Raw genomic sequence first — 19,880 nt, 5'->3', positions numbered from 1 at the left:
CAGTGAAAAAAAAAAAAGTATTTTCCACCGAACCACAGCAGCGGCATTAGAATTGTGGAATGGATTTTCCAGCATGTAGATGCCCTGTTTCTGTAATTAGCTTGCTGCATTTACCAGTATTCTGTACAAAGTTGGATGCAGCCTCCTGGACAGAATGTGGCATCCTCATCAATGTACGTAGGGTTGCTGCACTGGAAGGTTCCTCAGAATGGGATATTTTTACTACTCTGAGACTAATCATATAATTATAGCACAAGCAGATCCTCACATTTAGCATTGCTCAGATATATTTGTTTAAAGTAGAACTATGGGCAACATTCTTATTTTCATTTTGGATAGAGGAAGCAAGGGTTATAACCCCTGTCAGAATTTTTTTTTGCTATCTGTGTTCCATTGCAAAGATTTTCTTTAACCACTTCCCGCCCGCCATATAGCAAAATGGCGGCTGGAAAGTGGTTGCTCTATCCTGACTGGCCGTCCTATGCAGAGCGGCGATTGGTGGTGCGGTGTGTCGCTCTGACAAACGGCATCTCCGATCCTGGTAAAGAGCCTAGTGACGTAGGCTCTTTACCATGTGACCAGCTGGGTCCAATCACAGCTGGTCACATTGGAAATAGGAAGTCCCGTTGATCGGCTTTCCTCAGTTTGTGATTGACAGGCACGAGTAGAGGAGAGTCGATCGGCAGCTCTCCTGACGGGGGGGGGGGTCTGTGCTGGTAATCAGAGCATTAATTACCAGTGGCCAGGGATGCCCACCCATGGCCACCAGGAATGCCCACCCATGATCACCAAGGATGCCAATCAGGGGCTCAGGGACCCTTTCAGTGCCCTCCTCATCAGAGCTGCCCATGATTGCTATGATTGCCTATCATTGATATCTATCAGGGCTGCCCACCAGTGCCCATTATTGCCCATCAGTGCTGCCTATCGGTGCCCATCAGTACTGCCTATCAGTGCCCATTAGTGCCGCATATCAGTGCCACCTATCAGTGCCCATCAGAGCCACCTATCAGTGCCCATCAGTGCCGCCTATCAGTGCCCATCAGTGCCACCTATCAGTGCCCACCAATGCTGCATATCAGTGCTACCTATCAGTGCCACATATCAGTGCCAATCAGTGCTGCATATCAGTATTGCCTATCAGTGCCTATCAGTGCTGCATATTAGTGCCTCATCATCAGTGCCACCCCATCAGTGCCTACTCATCAGTGCCTGTCAGTGCAGCCTCATCAGTGCAGGAAAAAATGTATCTATTTACAAATTTTTATAACATAAACAAAAAAATTTGGGGTTTTTTTTTCAAACTTTTTTTATTTGTGTAGCAAAAAAGAAAAAACCTTGCAGTGATCAAATACCACCAAAACATAGCTCTATTTGTGGGGAAAAATGACATAAATTTGGTTTAGGTACATGACAGCTCAATTGTCATTCAAGATGCAACAGTGCTAAAAGCTGAAAATTGGCCTGGGCAGGAAGGGGGTGAAAGTGCCCTGTATTGAAGTGGTGAAATAAGAGGAAATCTCTGAAAATTAAGGGAATTTCTTGGGACCCCCAGGTCACCAGAACTAGTGTCCCCATTGCAAGATTTCCCCTCTACTACTTTTCTGGGAACATTTCAAAATTTGGGATTTTCTTTCACTTTCAATGATAATGGTAAATAGAACAAATAGAGAGGATAAGTCTCCATTCACACTAGTACGACTTGTCAGCCTGACAAGTCACGCACCTTTGCGGTCCATTGACTGCTACAGGAACCGTTCTAATAGGAGTGACACAAGTCGCTCAGGCTTAGAAAAAGGGTCCTGTACTACTTCGGGGCGGCCTGGAGCGGCTTGCATAGACATTCATTTTATGAAGTCCGTGCAAGTCGTGCCGAAGTCGCGGTGCACGCGACTTCACAGGTCGCCCCCGAAGTCGTGTCGCTTCAGTATGAACCGGCACTGAAGCTCTCTAAAGAGGAGCACAGAAAGCAGTGAAAACCTGACAGCTTTTCTAATGCCTCTTCACTCTGTCCAAAACTAAAAAAAAAAATGCCTTTAGTTATACTTTGTGGTCTACCATAATATCTACATGGGTGAAGTATGTAAGGAGCTGATAAAAAAAGTTTGCTAAAATTGATGAAAATATAGTATATAGTGTATCTGAAGTGGATGTTTTTTTTACTCAACAAAACTGGCGATTTGCTTTAAGAGCAGCATGTGAGAAACATGTTTGTCTGGCTCCATCTGGTGGTAAAGAACTATGATTGCACACACTGTGCTTGTTAAAGAAAATGCCTATTTGGAGATGGGTTGAAATGCATTCCTATTATGTGTGTGTTTTTAACTAAGAAACTTAAAATCTGGCAAGAGCATGATCATATATATAGTGCAATGTTACAGAAAGGACCCATTTATACGTCTGCACTTCAAAATGTCTGCATTTTTTAATGTATTTCTAAGTATGAGATTTTAAAGCTGACCTTCAACCTAATATCATGCTGCCCTACCTCCTCCCCCTTCCTCTCTTATAATTGAACATTATTATTATTTTTTTCTTTAATTAAGTCATGTATTTGTGCTGCAGAACAGCACATTTCTCTAGGCTAAAAATATGTTTTTTTTTTTTTAATCCCCATGCATGTGTGCAGATGTGCCACAGGGCTTTGGGTCCCAGGAGAGCCCTGTGGTACAGCTGAACATGCGCTGGTTTACCTGAGCATTTACACATGTGAGCGGTTTCTCACATATGCACAAAGAGAGCTATCAGGGAAGTCTCAAACCTTCCCCATCTTTGCACATGCACTGAAAATCATGTGCATAAATGTGCCGATGGGCTCTGCCAGGACCCAAAGGCTGGGTCGAGCCTTGTTGGCACATTTGCGCATGCGCCATAATGTCGGTGCCATTTTAAGATGTGTATTCAAAAACACGTTCCAGAGAGAAGGGTGCAGCCCTGTGCGTTAAAACATGTATACTTTTTTTTATATGCATTTTAAATGCAGCACTTTTTAGATAGAACTAATATGAAAATGCATTGATGAAACCAGTAACAATGTTACAGAACTTTCCCTGCATGTAAGTGAGGACTCAATACACATAGCACACTTCTGCAGTAGTGCAGTTACTACGTGGTGAATCTATTTATTCATTTCATTCAAAAGTAATCTATGTAAGCATAGAGAATAACTTACCCTGAGACCCGGGGAACCACGAGGACCACGGGGACCAGGCTCACCCACAACTCCTTCACCCTAAAAAAATCAAGTGTTATACAACTCAAAGATGATTTACTATGGACCAAAATATGTTAAAGTGGTATTAAACCCAAAGCAAACATTTATTTTATTGCAGCTTACCAATTCTTAGATGTGATTGCTGCATTAGTATCCCTTTTTAAGCTTTCTTTCATCTATTTTCATCTGGTGATCGAGCCAGTAGGTCTGTTTTTTTTTTCAACAGAAAAATTCTCAGTTACAAGAAGAAGACAGACCATTTAACACTGGCAGGGGGTGCTTAAAATGATCAGCTTTTAATTAGGTATGTAAAACCTTTACCCCAAAAGGAAAAAATGTTTGCTAAATTTGATTATAACGTTTTAGCTGGCGTTCAGCCTTTGATTTATTAGTGTATTTAAATCTGCTAGTACTTCTAACACTCCCCTCACCCCAGATTGACATTACTGCTGTTCAAATCTGCCCCCTATGCTCATTCATCCAGAGTGGTGCACAGTACACTATATTACTGAAAGTATTCTCCACCCCAAACTCGCTCATCCATGTCTTTATGGACCTTGCTTTGTGCACTGGTCCAAATCATTTGGTGGAAGTGGGATTCTGGTGTGGGGTTGTTTTTCAGGGGATGGGCTTGGCCCCTTAGTTCCAGTGAAGGTAACTCTTAAGGTGTCAGCATACCAAGACATTTTGGACATTTTCATGCTCCCAACTTTGTGGGAACAGTTTGTGGCTGGCCCCTTCCAGTTTTACCATGACTGTGCACCAGCGCACAAACAAGATCCATAAAGCCTTGGATGAGCGAATTTGGGGTGGGGGAACATGACTGGTCTGCACAGAGTCCTCACCTCAACCCGACAGAACACCTTTGGGATAAATTAGAGCGGAGACTGCGGACCAGGCCTTCTTTCCAACCTCAGTGCCTACCCTCACAAATGCGCTTCTGGAAGAATGGTCAAACATTCCCATAGACACATTTCTGAACCTTGTGGACAGCCTTCCCAGAAGAGTTGAAGCTGTTATAGCTGCAAATGGTGGGCGCACTCAATATTGAACCCTACGGACTAGGACTGGGAAACCATTAAAGTTCATGTGTGTGTAAAGGCAGGCGTCCCAATACTTTTGGCAATATAGTGTACGTATAATATGGGAGGGGTGTTACTGGCCAGATCACCAGGTGAAAACAGTGGGGAAAAGCCTAAAAAAAGAAAACGAATACAGCTACTGCTTGTAATTATTGGTAAGCTGCAATATATTACATTTGCTGTTTCAGGTTTAATACCGTGGTAAATTTAAAATCGCGATTGTGACATCACCTGCTCATCATCCGCTGGTCTCTCCATCATGACCAGTCAAAGAAAGCCTTATATTCATTCATAAAAAATACAAAACTTCCCCGAAATGGTTGAGAAGCACTCATTTTGACTCACTTTTGTTCAGGCAGCAGAGAAGAAGTCACCCGTACTGCTGTGGAACACAATGCTGCATACTGTATGTAGCTGATACTAATACAGTAAGATACAAAAATCACAGGAGCCAAATTGGTTTTTAAAGGTACTGGAAAAATGGACTTCAGTTCTAACTTTCATTCCCAACTGGGATTCACTTTATGGTATTTTACTTGGACTTCATTCAAGTCTGTCAATATCATAGCAATTATTCAATTGAGGAGAAAAAAGAATTTCAGGAGGGAGGAATTACAACATCAATTTATTAACATGGTACTTTTTAGGCACCAGTACATACTATTCTTTAAAAAATTCATAAGTGTATTCATCCTTTAAAAAATATATATTTTTTTTAACAAATTAAGGTGGTCACAATAGTGTTGCAAAACAAAAAATATATTATTCCATCCCCTCTTCATCTCTTTATCCCTCCTGCATGGTATCATACATTTCAGATTTATAAAAGAATGTTCCAAGATCCTCCATGTACACATTAGGTGAAAAAAAGATGATTGTTAATGTGTTTTGTGGACTATGTTGACAGCTTCCTCAGTAGGTTACCAGGGTATGCATCTATGAGCAAAGAAGTAGAATTACAATAGCGTTGAAAGCATCAAATTCATTTTGAATGGGCTCAAAGCACACCACATCGCACCATAGAAGTGCGGACAACTTTTTTTGAGCCACAGTGAAAAAAGCATTGCATGGTCATTTAGTACCATTCGAACTGGTGTGGAGAAACCACACTGCATTAGCAATTCTTTTTGGAGTGCCTTTTACTTTATATTGACACCCGCAGTGGATCGCAAATGCAGTGTGATTGGAATGCGGTGTGGGAAACGTGCAGGCAATGCTGCGCTTCCTGCACCACATATGTGTGAACCCAGGCTAAATTAGTCAATTCATTAAAGATGGGCTGTCAGTCTACCTCAACAGACCAATTTAAGGACATGCACAGTTTAACTACTTACCGCAAAGTGACATACCCATACGTCGGCTGACTTTGCGTGGTTATACCAGGATGATGCCTCTAGTTAATCATCCCAGTACCGTTGTTTAGAGCGGTCGGCTTTCCGGCGGTAACGACTGATGTGGCTCGGAAGCTGCTCGATCGTTACCCCGGCGAGCGGGAGGGGACGTCCCCCCTCCCACCGCCTTCCTCAGCTCTGCCCGGGTCTCCCGTCCCATCCGCCGGCTGGATGGAGTCCCGATCTAAGCCGTATGCGGCTTAGATTGGGTCTCCAATGACGTAACCTGGAGGCGGCGCCCATGACGTCACGTCCGGGTTACTCTGCTGCTAAAGGCGGCAGATTCAAAAAGTGACTGTATTCAAAAATGCAGTTTTCGGCGTTTTGAATACATGGAAGTGTAGTGGAGGGGTTTGGGGTCTTTAGACCCTCGATCCCTCCATAAAGAGTACCTGTCACTGCATATTGCTGTCACAAGGGATGTTTACATTGCTTGTGACAGCAAGAAAAGTGATCAGATTTTTTTTTTTTTAAACTGTGTTAAAATGTAAAAAAAAAATAAAATAAATAGGAAAAAAAATACATTTTTAGCCGCCCCAATCGCCGTTAGCTCGCGCACAAAAGAAAACGGATATGGAAGTCGAGCCCTGAATTAAATCGCTGTTCAAACCACACATGTGAGGTATCGTCACGATCGCCAGAGCATGAGCAATAATTTTAAAAAAAGAGCTACACTCTAACTCTAAACTGGTAACTGTTTAGGCGTCGCCTATGGAGATAAAAAAATGGACTAACTTTACTGTTTATGTTTTTAAATTCAGTGAAATTAGATTTTTTGTAATTTTTCCAAAAATGGCTTTTGAAAGACCGCTGCGCAAATACCGCGTGACAAAAAAATATTGCAATGACCGCCATTTTATTCTCCAGAGTCTTTGCTAAAAAAATATATATAATGTTTTGGGGTTCTAAGTAATTTTCTAGCAAAAAATACTGATTTTAACTTGTAAACAAAAAGTGTCAAAAACAGGCCTGGGGCCTGGGGCTTAAGTGGTTAAAGACCCATAAAAGTCAATTCACAAAGGATATCACTTCTTAAAACAAAATTTCTAAGTTTGAGGTTTTAGCTGTTCCATGTGCATCCTAAGTAATATTTATTTTTACGTAATAAACATTTTTAGCATAACATTTTGGGAATAAAATAAGGAAAGCAGCTAAAATAAGTTAACTTTCTTAGTGAATGAAAATTCAGAATGGAGCTGTCATTTCTAAAATAAGTTTGCAAAATATGCAGGAAACCAGTTCATTTTTCCTTTCATTTCGTTTCAACATTAGATTTTTATTGGTTTTAGAAGGTTTATTTTCTATAAGTATTTTAGGCAATACATGCATGCTTACCTTATCCCCCTTTATACCTGGTGGCCCTTGCTTTCCCTGAAAACATACATATATATGATATAAGTCTAATTGTTAGTGAACATCCCCTTTGATCCCCCAATTTTTTCCATTTTTAAAAAAAGTATTTTCCAAAAACATTTGGCATACATTATGTACTTTTTGAGTTATTTAAAACAGTCATATTGCATATAGACTGATATATATATATATATTATATGGGGATGGAGGTGTAATGCTTCTCAGCTGGTCCTTTCCAGTTTGTACCATCGTTACAACTTAGTTATTTGAGTTTTGAGACAACAGACCAGTCATGGATGAGGGTGGGTTGGGGGAGGTTGGGCTTTCTCCCTCTCACCTGTTCCCCCATCCATCCATTAGCAGCCATGTGCTTCCAGTGTGGAGACACTAAATTAGGAGTGTTAGGACTGCAGATTTAACAGGGTGCCGTGAAGTGGCTCTGCAGCTTTCACATGCGTTTGCAAATGTGTGTCAACTAAACCCCTGTTCTTTGTATCAAGAGACAGGTCTACTTGGTTGGTGACAGACTGGAGGGTGAGTACATCAGAGGTTGGGCTGTCTCCCTCTCACCTGTTCCCCCATCCATCCATTAGCAGCCATGTGCTTCCAGTGTGGAGACACTAAATTAGGAGTGTTAGGACTGCAGATTTAACAGGGTGCCGTGAAGTGGCTCTGTAGCTTTCACATGCGTTTGCAAATGTGTGTCAACTAAACCCCTGTTCTTTGTATCAAGAGACAGGTCTACTTGGTTGGTGACAGACTGGAGGGTGAGTACATCAGACTGGGGGCCGGCTGACTTTCATGCACCTCTTATAATCCTTCAACCTCTTTTTTCTAAATATATATATATATATATATATATATATATATATATATATATTTTTTTTTTATCGTTTTATTGCTACTGTGATTTAGCTGTATCTAAATGAGGAAATATCAAGATATGAAACTGGAGAATATTTTCAGTAAATGAGATACAATACCAAATATGCAGGTTAAAGAACATTTTGGCAACAGTGCCTGTGTGATACTATTTTAACTGATGTTCAATAAAGTTTTGGGTAGGGAGACTAAAATTTAAAAAAATTGTTAAAAAATACTGTAGAAAGTGTGTTATTTATGGGAATACCGATTCTGGTGACAAAACAAAAACTATATGGCTGAAAAGGAGAGTTTAACAGGTGCTTTGGCACAAAGGAAAAGCACTAAAATGCCTCCAGCTTAGAGTAGTGATGATGCATTACTGAATTATAAGAAATGTAAAAAATATGCAACAGAATCAACTTAGCAAAAATGGAGCTGAAAAGCAATTAGATAAAAAAATGTAATTGAATCTCAATCTCTATTCCATACTCATCAACAAAGAACTAGGCTTTTCCCATGCTTTCATCTAAAAAATGGAAGCCAGATTTGGGGATAAGGCTCTCTCCTGAACAAATTGGCAAAGTATATTATGCCCACAAACCTTAATAGGTAATACATATCAGACAGCAGGTAATAACCTGCTCACACATTTGTATAAAGGCCCCTCTGTCCTATACCATATATCAGTCCCCAGCAAGTGTTGGCAGTATGAGAATGTAGAAGACACTATTTTCTGGGGCAGCCCTCCAACTGTTCAGTTAATTTGATTAGGCCTCATGAACACTGGACATTTTGCTAACTCTCTTAGACCTCTCTTGGACCTTGTAAACCCATGTAATAAATGTAGGCACATTAAGCACTTGGACATTAAACAATTTAATTGATCAGAATAATAATTTATTCTGCCCACTGAAATGAATTAACGATCAAGAGCTAAACGCATCTATAGCGTTTAGAGGTGTTTACATGCGCTTAGGCTCTTCAAGCATTTTTTCTGTCAAAACTGCTGTTCCTGGATGTACTGGATGTACTGGCAGGAAAGAAAAAAATGCCAAACGCCCCTAGGAGCAGCATAAAAAACATCCAGTGCGCAGAAGGTCTTTATGAGAAGTTCATGAGCTTCCCAGTCCCTTATGGCCCAGCCCTCTTCCCTTTTCCATTGCAACACAATCATCCACTTAATTAACACATCCTTAGCATGCAGTCCTGCTCTGTGACTTTGGGCACATACTCCAACTTTGGTACAATGGTATATAAGGATACACAAGATTAAACTCATGAAGTACTTTATGTCCATTATTATGGGTACAGAAGAAGTCTTCCACTGAAAGTGGTACTGGTGTGAATTTAAATTTACTGAGAGGTATACTTTCTGCCTGGAGATATCCTAAGACCAGGACACTTTTTAACCATTCAGGCAAACCCTTCCTTTTTCTGCGAGGCTTGGACCCACATTTCTTGACACTCCTTTCCTCCAAACCCTTGTCTCCCCTCGCCTGCTGTTGTCCCCCTCTCCTATATTGCACAAGATTATTTCCACCTCTTTCTTTTAGTTTTTCCCTTCAGATACCCTAACTCCTTAATTGTTAAAAACAGGCTTGACTCAGCAGCAGATTTTAAGAACGAAAGGCTCAAACTTTCAAAAATAATATTTATAGTGTATCATTGATGATATGCTTTCTGGAAGATAAATCGCAAAATGTTTTTTGATTATATTAAGTCTAAGAGGAAGGTGTCTGATATAAATGAACCTCTAAAAGATAACTTTGGAAATATACTAATAGAGGGCCAAGCAAGAGCTGAGCTCCAAAATACATAGTTTTCATCTGTCTTTATAAATTAATGTCTAACGTTAGGAAAGCGAAATGTTTCCAGTACTTCCACAAAATGTTTATGGCCTAACACAGACGTGCAGTTACAGCCAAACTAACATTAATGTAGCTAGCGCACTTTCAGGTGGCATTCACACCCCCTGTGCTAAAAGAATTACGCTCAGACCAGTAAACAGGTGTTTTTTTTTTAAATCTCTTTAGCTAATTTGGCCATTTTACAAAGAAGTACTTTAAATCTTTGTATCAGAAATGCTAATATAATATTGGGATTATACTAAAGTTTTGTATATTGTTCCTCATAATAGCCTAATTATACTGTATATAAATAGAGAATGCAAGGATTAGGAAGGAATCTATGTGCTAGGCTAAAAAAAATATATTAAAGACAATGGAGAATGGGTAGGCATTAGAAGAACATAATCAAGAGCAGAGTACGTTTTCCTTCAATCTATTTGTTAATGATCTGTTGGATGACATAGATAATACTGTTAATATAGGATAGGATTATATATGGATCTTGAAAAAATGACCACGTTGGCAGTTATTTATCTAGAAGTGAGTGCAACACCATAAAGCATAAAATTGTACCTTCATCCAAGCAATTAGAAAACAAGCACAGGGGCAGGGGGAAAAGTCACATATTACACATAGACTAATGGTTAAAAACATACATTATATTTATGGAAGCATTTTTTGTATCTCAGGTTCTGCATCAATGGATCGACTTGGATACATTGAGTCTGCTCATAGATGGTTTGAATCTTGACGGGTCCTTTGCTAAACCGACCGAGATTGGAACCGTCTATGTTTGACTTTACCTAATGATTCACTCTTACAATTTACATAAGCTAATTTTAACAACCTCTTGTGCTTGATAAGTTTTTTTATCCTAATTACAGTCCTTTTTCATATTTGAGGTTTATAGGCTACAACTTTTACCATTGTTCTTATTTGTGTTTATATTATTGGTTAAACCCAATCAATTTGGACTTGACAAAATGTTCCTTTGCATTTTGGATGCACAATTTGTTCTAATTCTGCTCATAGACTTTTTTGTAAACTACATATTGGATAACAATATTTATCCAAGACCAATCAATGTCACATGACAGCTGCAAAAATAATATCTTGATGTGTATAAAATGGAGGTAATGAGGTTGAGGTTGATTTACTAAAGGCAAATAGGCTGTCCACTTTACAGTGGAACTTCCCCAGAGTGTAGCAAATGTGGCAAAATATCACATTGCAATGAATCTCCTGCAAGGAAAATAAAACAACAGCATGTTTGCTTGCACATGATTGGATGATAGAAGTCAGCAGAGCTTCACCTCATTTACTAAGCTCTGGGGAAAATACCTTTTCAAAGTAAGCTGTCAGTTTGTCATTAGTAAATCAACCCCACTGCCATGGTACAGGTAACTTGTCAGTTAACATCTAAAATATGGGCTCCAGTTTTAGCCACCACTACATAAGTATTTTGTACAGGGTCCAAAAGTGAGCAACTATATTAATTAAAGGGCTTAAAAATCATACGTACATTGTAAGATTATAAAAGCTGTGTGTTAAGTTTGAAAAAGATGTCTTAATGACAATATAATTAATATGCTAAATATACAGTATCTAAGGCCAATCTAAACATCTGGCAAATGTTTTTATGCTAGGATAAAGACAATAGCACATCAGTTGCATATGTAGTAAAGAAGGATTTGCCTGGTATAAATAACTCCTAGTTTTTTTATTTTATTTTGTACCTCTTTACCAGCAAGTCCAGGAGTCCCCTGAGGTCCAGGGCTGCCATTTTTCCCCCTTTTTCCTCTTTCTCCCTAAAAAAACAAACAAAAAAAAACAAAGTAATAATAAAAATAATCATATATCTAGGGTTGTGGGCCACATCATGAACAGTGGCCCACAACCCTAGTTCAGCTTTATACAAATTAAAAAGTCACAGCATCCTACAACAGCATATAACTTTACGGGTCCAGTGTGAAGAGTAGTGTTGTAGGTACAGTGTCATGAGGTAATATCAGCACCAGACCTCACTACAAAGGTAGAGTTAGACCTACACAAAATGTTTTAAATTATTGGACTTTCCTCAGATGTTATCTTAAATAGAAATAATTCATCCATGTTAAACCTACTTAAATCTGTATATCAAAGATGAATTCCAGGTATGGAAAATGTATACATATAATACTTACATTAGTCCAGCATGGACCAATATAAGTATGTATATACTATACCTGGCCAATGCCCCTGGAAATCGTAAACAGCTGAAGTAGACACTCCACTCCAGTGATCTCCACCGTGTCCCATAGATTGTGAGAAGGCAGAGAGCGTGATGTCATCACCCCTCCTCTCTACCTCATCCAATCAAACAATGCTTTGCATTCATTCAGAAAGTTAATATTATTATTATTCAGGATTTATATAGTGTCAGCAGTTTACACAGTTCTTTACAATATAAAAGGGAGACAGTACAGTTACAATACAATAAAATACAAGAGGATTAAGAGGGCCCTGCTCAGAAGAGCTTACAATCTAATGGGGTGGGGCAGGTGTTTCAAGAGGTTGTAACAGTAGGGAATGAGCTGATGGAAGATTAGTGATAGGCTTCCCTGAAGAGATGAGTTTTCAGGGATCGACTGAAAGCAGCTAGAGTAGGAGATAGCTGTACAGGTTGAGATAGAGCGTTCCAGAGGATGGGAGAGGCCCTGGAGAAATCCTGGAGACGAGCATGGGAGGAGGAGACAAGGGAGCTTGAGAGTAGGAGGTCTTGAGAGGAGCTGAGAGGACGGTTTGGGTGATATTTTGATATATGTTATATACCTAGCTACATTGGTGTAAGCTGGACCAATGTAGCTATGTATACAATATCCATACCTGGAATTCCCCCTTAAATTTGTAAATAGCGATACTTAACAAAAATAATATGAGCACAACAAGAATAGAAAAAATTCCTTAAAAAGGACAGTGAATGGAACAAAAACTAGCTAAAAACCTAATAAAGTATTATACATGAGGGTTGATTTGATAGCACTATAGAGTGCAAGGTCTGGTGCAGCTGTGCATAGTAGATCCAGTTTTAGCTTCAGCTTGTTCAATTAGGCTTTGACAAAAAAAGCTGAGTGGTTTCTTTTTTTTTTTTTTTCCAAAAGTGGTTTCTATGCAATTGCACCAGATTTTGCACTCTCCAGTTTTAGTAAATCAACCCCATTGTGTTAGAGTACAGCAGCTGGGCGTATCTCTTTAAAAACTACACAAAAGAAAAACACAATTAGGGGTCTATGTGTTATGTTTTACACAAGAATCACACAATTTTCACCCGGGATTAGCACATTTTGCCAACTGAATCCAATTAAACAATGTGTAAATCTTGCGTGAAAGTTGTGTCAATCATGTGTTCAAAAAATTATAAATAGACTCTCTATGTCCAAAACAGCTAGGTAGCCAAAGTATTAGTTTTATTTCTTTATAAAGTACAGGTCACAGACTGAAAGTCAACATTTGACTCCATGTTATTTCTTTAACAACTCTAAACCACAATTGTATTTACTAACAGGAGTTCCAGGAGGGCCATGAATTCCTGGTTCTCCTCTTTCGCCCATAGATCCAGACATGCCAGGATTTCCTTGAATCCCTTGGATACCTTGTACTCCCAGAGGCCCTTGTTCTCCTGGTTCACCCTGTGGGGGAAAATACATTATAGGTTTATATCCTGCACTAAGAATACAGCAGTAGTAAAAAATACATAATTGGCAAGCTATAAATTATCCCAAACTACTAAGATGATTTTCTGTCTTTAGCTATGTGAGGCATTACCTTAATACCAGGAGGTCCAGCTTGTCCCACTGGCCCTCTGTGGCCAACACCTGGTTCACCCTATAAAGATACAATATACTGTGTCAGGGTAAATATCTGTTTTTGGTAAAAATAACGTGAATTTTTGATTCATATGAACAAGGTCAATTTGCTCAGCCCAGTACTAAAGAACTAAGATCATTACACATTTCGTCTTCCATGACGTCATCATAAGTGAAGGACCTGGAAGAGACCTCTTATGAAATGAGGGTGTTTCCTCTTCTTTATGCAGCTTACATACTCTGATGAAGATCCCTGGATGAGCATGGAGAAGGGATTCTGACATTCCACAAATAAATCAAGCATGCTCAACCCACTTATTTGTTTTAAAGGACCATAGAGATTGAATGAGTTCTTACTGCACAAGCGGATTCTGGTGGTTCGGACCACACTGAAGAACAAACACAAAGATTGTTGCATATGCACTTTATTAAACTGAGTATAGACTTGGGCTGGTTTTTGCACATAATTCTACTGCCAGATTTGGGAACTGCACAAGTCACTTTTTGCACAGAAGAAATAGATAATAGTCATCAACATTGATGTTCAGCACTTATATTGGTATTATCATGGCATTTTTTATTAATTAAATATATTGATTTCATAATTTTCATTCATATTTAGTTTTAAGGGAAAGTATAATAAATTGTATATTAGGAACTATATAATTGCAGTTTATTAACTTATTAATTGAAAAACTCCTGAAAATTAAAGTGGTTGTAAAGCTTCATTTAAAAAAAAAAAAAAAACGGGTTTATACTTACCTGCTCTGTGCAAAGGTTTGCACAGAGCAGGCCTGAACCTCTTCTTTTAGGGTCCCCCATTTGCGTTCCTGGATCCTCCCCTCTTGTCAATGGCTCCCACTGCTTCAGCCAACCCTGGAAGACCAGGAAATGATGGGAGAGAAGAGCTGCTGACATGCACAGCGCTTGACCGAATGAAGGCTCAGGTAAGGGGGGGCATGCTAATGTCTAAACATTTTTTACTTTAATGCAATGAATGCATTAAGGTAAAACATTTTCAGGCTTTAGAACCACTTTAAGGAGATTACACACCAACAGCCAATAAATATTCGGAGCTGTTTGGCTATTAGATCCTTGTGTGTGTGGGGTGCTTGATAGATGCTTGATAGGTGTCTGCGCTGCTTTATAGAAATTCATAATACGTAAAAGTGCACTAAAATATGATCTATTCTTTGAAGCCAAAGCTAAGGTAGATATAAATATGTAATATTTATCCACTTATTGGTTCTTTAAAAAATCATCAAACTTATATTTACATACAGCCTGCAACAATACCTGTATTGCTTTTTCTATTAGCCTCCTCTAATACCCTGCATTATTGTTCCCACATTAAGAGAGGGAAGGTCAGCACTGTAAGCCTGTCAGATTTTACTGCATTGCATGGCACAGTTCTTTCAATATGGAGAAATCCTTGAGAGGAGTGGGAGCAGAGAGAAGATCTTAATGTAAAAAAAGCCCAAAGATACAAAAAGAAACTCTGGAAAAGAAATGTGGACAACTATTATGGACCAATCGTGCCCGGGGTAATTGGGATCCCCAATCTGCTTGACTATTGTATATGAAGCAAAATATCAGAGGCACAGTTTTAAGAACTGTTTAGTATCTCAGTCTGACCATTTGACTGATATACAAGAAAAAGACAACTGCTCTGAGTATTAAGCTAGTCGGGGTGATGCAGGACTGCTAAAAAGTAAAAACACAGGTATAGCTGGACTGCAATTATAAAGAGTCTATGGACTAAGTATGAAGGGGTTTAAGTCCAATATTAAGTCCAAAGGTGTTAATCAGACTAAGTCCAAATGCTGATGTAAGGGCTGCTCCGTAGAACACATTAAAGTCGGTGCTGTGGAACAATGTAAAAATAGTTCCTTCGCATTAATAGTATAGTTTAAAATCCTAATTAGGCATTAAGCTTCTCCGTCCATTTAGTCCCGCTCTTGTGTCCATATATAAGTCAGGCTCACGTACTCTTTTGCCACTTTACACTTGACAAAAGAGCGCGTATGCCTAGTGTGAGCCGCGCGCGAGCTCTGAAACGCGTCGTGTCATCCCTAAGCTTCCGGTGACATCACGCAGCGTACGCTGCATTCCAGCTTGGTCCTCTGGCGCCCAGCCGCATCCGGAAGATGGACGATTCCCAGGACAGTGTCGTTCCGCCCTTCAGACCGGCTCTCGGCATCTCCACTCCTCGGGACCCCTGGATTTCCATCAGCCTACCACCGGAGCTTTCATAGCCTGTCTTTTTCTTTCAACATGTGAGTTGCTACTACTATGTGTCTGATATTGTTCAATAAATGCTGCACTTAGAGGCGCTCCGTTTCTCTCTTTTTTGACCATTTGACTGAAGAGGGTGGACAGAGGAAAGAGATACCAAAGCTCCAAGAAATGCATGGAAGGCTTAATAAAACCTTGAAATGAACAAGAAGCCACAAATTCTGTGTAACTTTTGGGTGTTGTACAAAAACATTGGCTAACTGTCTACCAGATGGTAACTTGAGTGAGGCAGCTGAAATCGCTGAAAGAACAAGCTGAGTCAGATAGCCAAGGGTGAAGATGGGCAACAGACAAGAGAATAATTCAATAAAGTAGCCGAGGGTCAAGATGGGCATCAGAAAAGAGAGGAATCCAAAAACCATAGCCAAAGGTCTGACCAAAGAGTAACACAGAATACACTCTATCACAAGCACTACAGCACAGGTCAAGGCTGCTTAAATAGGATGTTTCCTGAGCCATTTCCAAAGCTGGAGGCATGTGGCCAGATGCATTACCCCACAGCTGTTAAAGACAAGGCTGCAGCCAGAGTTTTGTAAATGAATGACCTACAAGTCCTGTCTTGCACCACAGCAGATAGCTTGTAGTCCCTTAATAAACTGTGAGGGTGCTGGTGAGCGCCCTCTTATTTCATTGATTCTTCCTGCTCTTCAGTAACTCTCTGGCTTAATGGGAGGTACAGGCAGACAGCTGTACTGAGAATCTGCAGGAGCCTGAAATTGCACCCGCGATCTGCTGATCATAGGTGCAATGCTCTGCAGGCTCCTAATAAAAAAAAAATAATAAATGCACATTTATTTTGCCTGCAAAAAATGTGCATTTTTTTTTTTTTTTACAAAAGTGAACTTAACCTTTAAAATAGATTGGTTACCTTTTGCCCCTTTTCACCAAGTTCTCCTTTTTCTCCCTGAAGAAAAAAATATTAAATCACTGTATTTAAAAACAATTTTTACTACAAAATTACCATACATTTTAAATTATACCATTTTATGATATGAAAAGCACAGGTTGCTTCACAGCATGAGGGATTTTTACCTTTTTATTAAGACAAACTGCTCATAGATTTTCTGGATTGTTAAGATGTTTGCTTACCCTAACGCAAATAGGGCATAAAGGGGTTTTAAAAGCAAGAAGTGAATGTTATTTTTCAAAAATAAAAGATTTTTTGTTTTTATATTTCCTTTTTTTAAATCCATGGTCTTCTAATGTTATTTCAACTGCTACACATAGCATTCCTATTTACTTTTTACCTTTTTCATTCTGAAATTGTACTCGAAGAAGTTTAGAGAAATATAAGCAGAACTAATTAGGAAAAACCTGGATCTCTTTAGAAGTAAAAGGTGAGAGATTTGAAATGATAAACTTACCTTCAGCCCAGGAATTCCAGGATCTCCAGGTTCCCCTGGTTCACCCTGCCAGAGAAAACACAAGAAGCTTATGATATAGATAACAGTTGTTTTATATTTTACCATATACAAGCAGAGCCTTGCTTGGGGTTTCTACTTTACATATGGGAATGGTGCGCTTTACACGTTTTTTTTTTCCCTTGCTGACTATGTAAGAATGGCTACATATTACCTTCCGAAACTTAAAGTGGTTTTAAACCACAGAAATAAAAAATGAACAAGGCACATTTCACTATAGAGTTTTCTAACCCTAATCCAAAGAACAGTCTGTACCCCCTCTCATTTTTCAGCTATCCACAAGTTTTTACTGATAGAACTTTAAGCCAACAGAACAGCCTGCAGAAAGATGGCAACCCCCCCCCCCCAATCCCCAACACACAGCAGGTGATTCATAGCTTTAGTGTTGCGTTGTAAAAATCATTTGCTCAGTGTTTTCTTTTTTTTTTAGCTCTGCAGAAGAAATTGCTGCAGATACACAGGTAAAACTTAGTTATTGCTCCTGTGTCCCAGTTTTGGTGTTTACCACTTATTTTCTATCCTGTGACCAAACAGAAAATCAGGAGAACCTGCCTAACTGTAATAGTGGTGAAAATGTATTTAACCCTTTCTTGTTGGCTATGTTCCTGCTTGAGAGATTCCCGTGGCCTCATAGGAAATGGGGGAATGTATGCTCAGTTTGTTAAAAGACAGCTATGTAAATATAAGTCAATATGAAATATTCTATTGCAAAAAAAGTATGCAGATACCTTTTGTGCTTTGTCTCTTTGGGGTCCTGAGCGCCTTTTTCCTTCCTGATTTGTAAATGCAACCAAAAGTTATTAAAAATGAACACTATATACAGAATACAGTCCTAATTAAAAATTAGCTATTGTTCAGACACATAAGGTGCATCTGTCTGCTTCAGTCATTAAAAGGGGGTGGTCAATTATTGACCATTTTACAGGGCACTCCTCCTCCCACAGGGCAAGTGAGAGGGAATGTAATATCAACATAACACGTGAAGCAAGAGGCCTTTTCAGTCAACCATGTAACACTTTTAACTAAAATATCATATTTGGGTGGACTTACTTCAAATGCTGTCTGTAGTTTTTAAAGTAAAATAACCATTTTTAAATAAAAAAATCTATTTAATTTTAACCACATGAGATCATTTAAACTCTAGAATTTTAGCTGACCTTATCTCTTTTGGAGGATTCCAATGTTTGCTCTTCTTCCATTGAATATATTTTCTAAAATGGATATAAAAATGTTATCCAGAGAAAACAGTTTGTACTTAAACTATCAGGACAATACTGGTATGAGAAGTTTAAAAAGTATCACTTCTGCTGCTATGGATAATGGACAGGGATAGGTCTATTCCTTCAAAGCACCGGAGAAACCACAGTGCAGCAGGTCAGGCTTCACAAAGAGGCACACTTTGAAAAGAGTTCTGGTAGCCATAGACACCACCCTATCACCCAAAAGTCTCTCTACTCACTAGCACCTGAGCGCAGTGTGGACGGTGTAAGCTATTAGTGGCTGGCGGTATCCTTCTTTGTGCTTTTGCACTCTCCCCAGCCAGGTTGGAAGCCATCTCTCCTTGTTCATCAAGCTCTGCCACAGGCCATGCTTTTGATTATTTCATGGAGCCTCTGTAACTAACTCCCTTTAACTTGCCTGAGATTGTAAGTAGAGTTGAGCGGACACCTGGATGTCCATGTTCGGCGGGTTTCGGCCGAACTTGAAAAAAAAAGTCCGGGTCCGTGACCCGGACTTTTTCCGAACTTTACCCGGACACCGAACCACATTGAAGTCAATGGGGACCCAAACTTTCAGGCACTAAAATGGCTCTAAAAAAACAATGGAAAGGGCTAGAGTGCTGCAAATGGCAGCAAAATGTAGTTAAGAGCATGGCAAGTGCTCTTAAAAAAAATCCCATTTAAATTTGTAATTTTTAAATAGCAGATTAGAACAGCACTCTGTAGTAAAATATAGCTGAACGCTGCACACAACAGACTGATAAAAATATTTTTTTTCTCCCTCCTCCTCCTCCTCAGTGGGCTCAAGTGAGGGCAAAAAGATTGTTCACTGCACCACCCCCCACACAGCAAAATCGATGTAGATCGCTAACGGACGATTGTTCTGTCCTGTGTCTCCTAATCTCTCCCTGCCTACTCTCTCCAGCCTGTCCCTAAAATGCTCAAATATCTTTCCCTGCCTACACTCCGACCTGTCCCTGCATTCTTTTCGGGCACAATGTTTTTTTTCCCTGTCTGTCCCTAATCAGCAGCAGCCAGCACCATTGTGTGTGCTCTCTCCCTACACTAGAGCAGACTGACGCACAGCACGCTGTGTCTTTAGCTTATAAAGACCTGGGTCACATGCTTCAGCTGGCCAATCACAGCCACAGTAGGCATGGCTGTGATGGCTTCTATGGCACACCAGTTAAACGCTTGTTGATTGGCTGTTGAAAGCCCGCCATTAAAACCGCGCCATTACATACAGGAAATAAAATTACCGAACACGGATTTTAAACCCGAACATACAGTAAAGTTTTCGGGTCCGTGTCCGGGTAACAAAAATCCAATTATCCGGTACGGACCCAAA

General features: G+C 39.6%; 1 protein-coding gene across 1 annotated transcript in view; it reads right to left on the bottom strand.

The window, feature by feature from the left end:
* Positions 1-19,880, bottom strand: part of LOC309552573 (uncharacterized protein) — a gene marked incomplete at both ends in the record, with an annotated part of 487,483 nt that overhangs the window by 223,245 nt on the left and 244,358 nt on the right. The window contains 9 exons of the mRNA XM_082253522.1: positions 3,173-3,232; positions 7,023-7,058; positions 11,488-11,559; positions 13,294-13,419; positions 13,556-13,615; positions 16,760-16,795; positions 17,256-17,300; positions 18,041-18,085; positions 18,470-18,523. Coding sequence (XP_082109648.1) covers positions 3,173-3,232; positions 7,023-7,058; positions 11,488-11,559; positions 13,294-13,419; positions 13,556-13,615; positions 16,760-16,795; positions 17,256-17,300; positions 18,041-18,085; positions 18,470-18,523 — 534 coding nt within the window. The remainder of the gene's footprint in view (positions 1-3,172; positions 3,233-7,022; positions 7,059-11,487; positions 11,560-13,293; positions 13,420-13,555; positions 13,616-16,759; positions 16,796-17,255; positions 17,301-18,040; positions 18,086-18,469; positions 18,524-19,880) is intronic.

Source organism: Pelophylax lessonae (genome assembly GCF_965119305.1).
Source record: "Pelophylax lessonae genome assembly, chromosome: 4".
In the NCBI taxonomy this organism is placed as follows: Eukaryota; Metazoa; Chordata; class Amphibia; order Anura; family Ranidae; genus Pelophylax; species Pelophylax lessonae.
Note: the sequence above shows the minus strand (reverse complement) of the source record. Positions and strands in the feature narration are given on the sequence as shown.